This window comes from Diadema antillarum, unplaced genomic scaffold, assembly GCF_040938485.1.
Source record: "Diadema antillarum isolate AM-2024a unplaced genomic scaffold, OU_Dant_1.0 seq00000871_RagTag, whole genome shotgun sequence".
NCBI lineage: Eukaryota > Metazoa > Echinodermata > Echinoidea > Diadematoida > Diadematidae > Diadema > Diadema antillarum.
In genome coordinates, this window is record NW_027271737.1 from 629,776 (window position 1) to 633,279 (window position 3,504).

The 3,504-nt window shown below is 40.0% G+C and overlaps 1 protein-coding gene across 1 annotated transcript; it reads right to left on the minus strand.

Moving 5' to 3' along the window:
* Nucleotides 1-468: 468 nt before the first annotated feature.
* On the minus strand, nt 469-2,653 carry LOC139740655 (prolyl-tRNA synthetase associated domain-containing protein 1-like). Its single transcript, XM_071651230.1, has 2 exons — nt 2,332-2,653; nt 469-1,544 (listed from the first exon to the last, which is right to left on the minus strand). Exons 1-2 carry the CDS (start codon nt 2,551-2,553, stop codon nt 1,107-1,109), a joined length of 660 nt encoding a protein of 219 aa, XP_071507331.1. The 5' UTR covers nt 2,554-2,653; the 3' UTR covers nt 469-1,106.
* Between the last annotated feature and the right edge of the window lie 851 nt (nt 2,654-3,504).

Sequence of the window (3,504 nt, forward strand, 5' to 3'; positions counted from 1 at the left end):
GCAATATTAGTAGAACACATCAGTGAAAGTTTGAGGAAAATCGAACAATCCGTTCAAAAGTTATGAATTTTTTAAGTGTCTGTGCAGACACTGCTGGATGAGAAGACTACTACAGTGTATGATGTCACATGCGTACAACGATATAAGGGAAATGTAAAGAAAATTTCACAAAACTTTACCTTTTTAATGAAGTGCACATTTCTTTGACTTATTACTGATGTATGTTAGGGGTAATATTATTCCCCCTCCCTTCTAAAAGAGAGAAGTCAAGTGTTCTTTTATTATGCGAGAAAAATGGAAATATGTTGATTTTTCTTTATTCTTTCTTTATGTCGTTGTACTCATGTGACATCACAAGCTATATTAGTCTTTTCATGCAGCTGTGACTGAGCAGAAACTTCAAAAATTCATAACTTTTGAAAGGATTGTCCGATTTTCCTCAAACTCTCACTGATGTCTTCTACTATTATTGCTGCATTCACTCAACTCACATGTCTATGAAGGTGAACTTGTCCTTTAAGTGAATTGTGAGAATGCATCAATACTAATAGTTCTAACACATCAGTGAAAGTTCAAGGAAAAACAAACAATCCTTTCAAAAGTTATGAATTTTAAAAGTTTAAGTGCAACCATTGCTGGATAAAAAGACTACTACAGCTTGTGATGTCACATGCATACCATGACATAAAGAAAATACAAAGAAAATTCAACATACATATTTTTCACTTTTCTTGCATAATAAAAGAGCACTTGACTTGCCACCTTCAGAAACCAGGAAGAATAATATTACCCATACATCAGCAGCAAGTTGAGGGAATGTGTACTTCTTTTTTCTATGCATGTAACATCACCAACTGTTGTAATCTAAGCCTTCACATCCAGCCGTGACTGCACAGAAACTTTACAAATCCCTAACTTTTGCACAGATTGTCTGATTTTCCTCAAACTTCCACTGATATGTTCTATCAATATTGCTGCATCCAGTCAATCCACATATGTATAATTCTATGAAGGTAAAACTTGTCCTTTAATGTCACTAGCCAGGAAAAGGAACATTATGAAACCATTAAAAGCCCAGCAGAGGACAATTTAGATGATAAACAGAATCAAGAGGCGCTGTCCATCTCACTGAAGTCCACAAGAATCGGTTCGTGTCCTGTTGCTCGCACAAACTTCATGAAGTCTTCCGAAGACACGGCTGTAGAAGCAGAGTTGACTAATGGGTGAGCATACACCTTAACCTCCCCTCCCTTGGCAATCTCTGAATCCAGTAGAAACCTCACATCCCCAGCTTTGTCGTTGATGAGTGCAAACGGAGTAACGCAACCCTGCCGCACACCCAGCTTCTCAAGGAGAATCGACTCATCAGCAAATCGAAGGTTCGGAGCACCGACCTTCTTGCCAACGGTGCCGATGGTGACTTGTCGGTCGTGGAGGGCGGTGAGGAGCCAAAGTTTTTTCTTCTTGTCTCGTAGAAAAAGGTTCTTGCAAACCATTCCTGTTATGTCTTTGAGATGTGGCATCATAGTCTCCACAGTAAACACCTAGGGTTGGATGACATAAGAATAGAAAATGATTTTGGTACTGCTTCATTCTAGGAGAGTACAGTAGAGGTAAAAAGCTGTTTTGCAGGAAGGCTGTTCGAGACACAAGTGAAGTGATAACTGATATCTTGTAGTCCTGCAGTCTTCCAGAACAACTGACTTGGTGGGGGGGGGGGGGGGGGGGGGGAATAAGTGTGAGATGTCAACAATCAAGCAAGGTGTCCAAGTATTAGAACCAAATTAATTGAAAGTGCTGGTACTTACTGAATAAAGTACTATCAAGTGTGTATTTGTCTAATTTTCACCCCAAATAATTACTGGACATGTTGTATTTGTGTCACCTTCTTGCCAAAGGATTGGCAACATCAAAAAGTTATTAATAGGTATGACTCCAGTGTCAGGTGACGAGTTTAAAACGTAATTTCACACAATATTCAAGTTGGCTGTAATACTAATAAATCATATTAATGAACATCAGATCACCTAACCCCGGGGCGCTCCTAGTTGTACACAGTTATACTGTGGAAGCCAAACGCTTTGCGTTCGGTGTTCGGACTGTGTTTCGCAGTTACAGATCAACATAATATGATCAGGATAAGATTTCATAAAAGAATTGAATCCAAGTTAATATCCATATGTACAACTGTTATTTAGTGGTATCGTTTAATAGTGTTGTCAATCCAGACTCGTCATGTCAGACTAAATTTACTTAAATACGGCCGCGGCAAACCTAGCCGTGTGCCTTGTTGAATAGGCTCCCAATAACATACAACAGTATAAAACACACCTCTGGATGTTCCACAGTTTCGTGTGTGATTCCAAGCCTGTCAAACTCAGCCAGTAATTCTTGCCTACCACAGTGATTTGTGGTCGAAGGTGGCTCCTCTGTTGCCAATGCCATTTTGCTCTTGAATGTTGTGTGGACCGATACTGTTGGTACTCGACCTCCAAGCCGACGCCCCCTCCTCGAACCAATGAACTTGACTACACGCAAGAGTTGAGTGCTCATGAAACAGGTGTAATTTTGGAAGGTAGGACTACTGCATACTATGATCTCAGCACATGTACAGTATAAATGGCATACACATATTTACTAGTACCACATGCACAAACAGTGGTATTAAACTGGTAGATCATCGAAGCTACAGGCGCTCGTCGTCAGTCGTCTCCAATCTCCAATCCTGACTGCACTGCTATGCTGTGCTGTGGGACGTAATCGGACAGACACGTGTGCGCGTGCCATTTGGTTTTCGGTGAAAACATTGCTACCAATGGACGTTGGGGGCAGCAATCTATGAACGGGCTCAGGATCGGGAGAGCATGCACTGATTAGCGTACCTACAAAAGTGTACCAATGAAATTAATAGTAGGCCTACACATAAAATTTTTGCTACCAAAGATCCCAGTTGTGTAGGATCTTTGGTACTAGTAGTATATACAGTCTTTATCAAAGAGATCCGCACTATGAACATAAGAGCATGGAGCTTGTAACTGAAGTGTGTACTAGTATGTTGATGAATGCAAATTAGCTCAGGTAATGATGACATCATAATTACTGTATATACATTATCATAATTACTACGTATAGTACTCAGTCTTTCCTCCCTCTCTCCCCATCTCTCTCCGATGCTCTCTCCCTGGTTTTGTGCAGGGGGAAAAAAAGTCATAGAAAAATCATACTTCGGTATGCTTCTGCAATTTCATCTCTTTTCAACATAGAACAAATCGATAATTTGATGGGACAGTTATAGGCCCTATATTTTTTTCAGTTTATGACAAAAAGGGCACTTAGTATGGACAAGGCCAATGGGAGACTTGCTGACCATCTGAACTACTTGCGGATGTAGGCCTATGCCACTTTCAGACATTTCACTATTTTATGAAGACGTTTTATAACTGTCCCATCAAATTATCGATTTGTTCTATGTTGAAAAGAGATGAAGTTGCACAAATTTTTGAG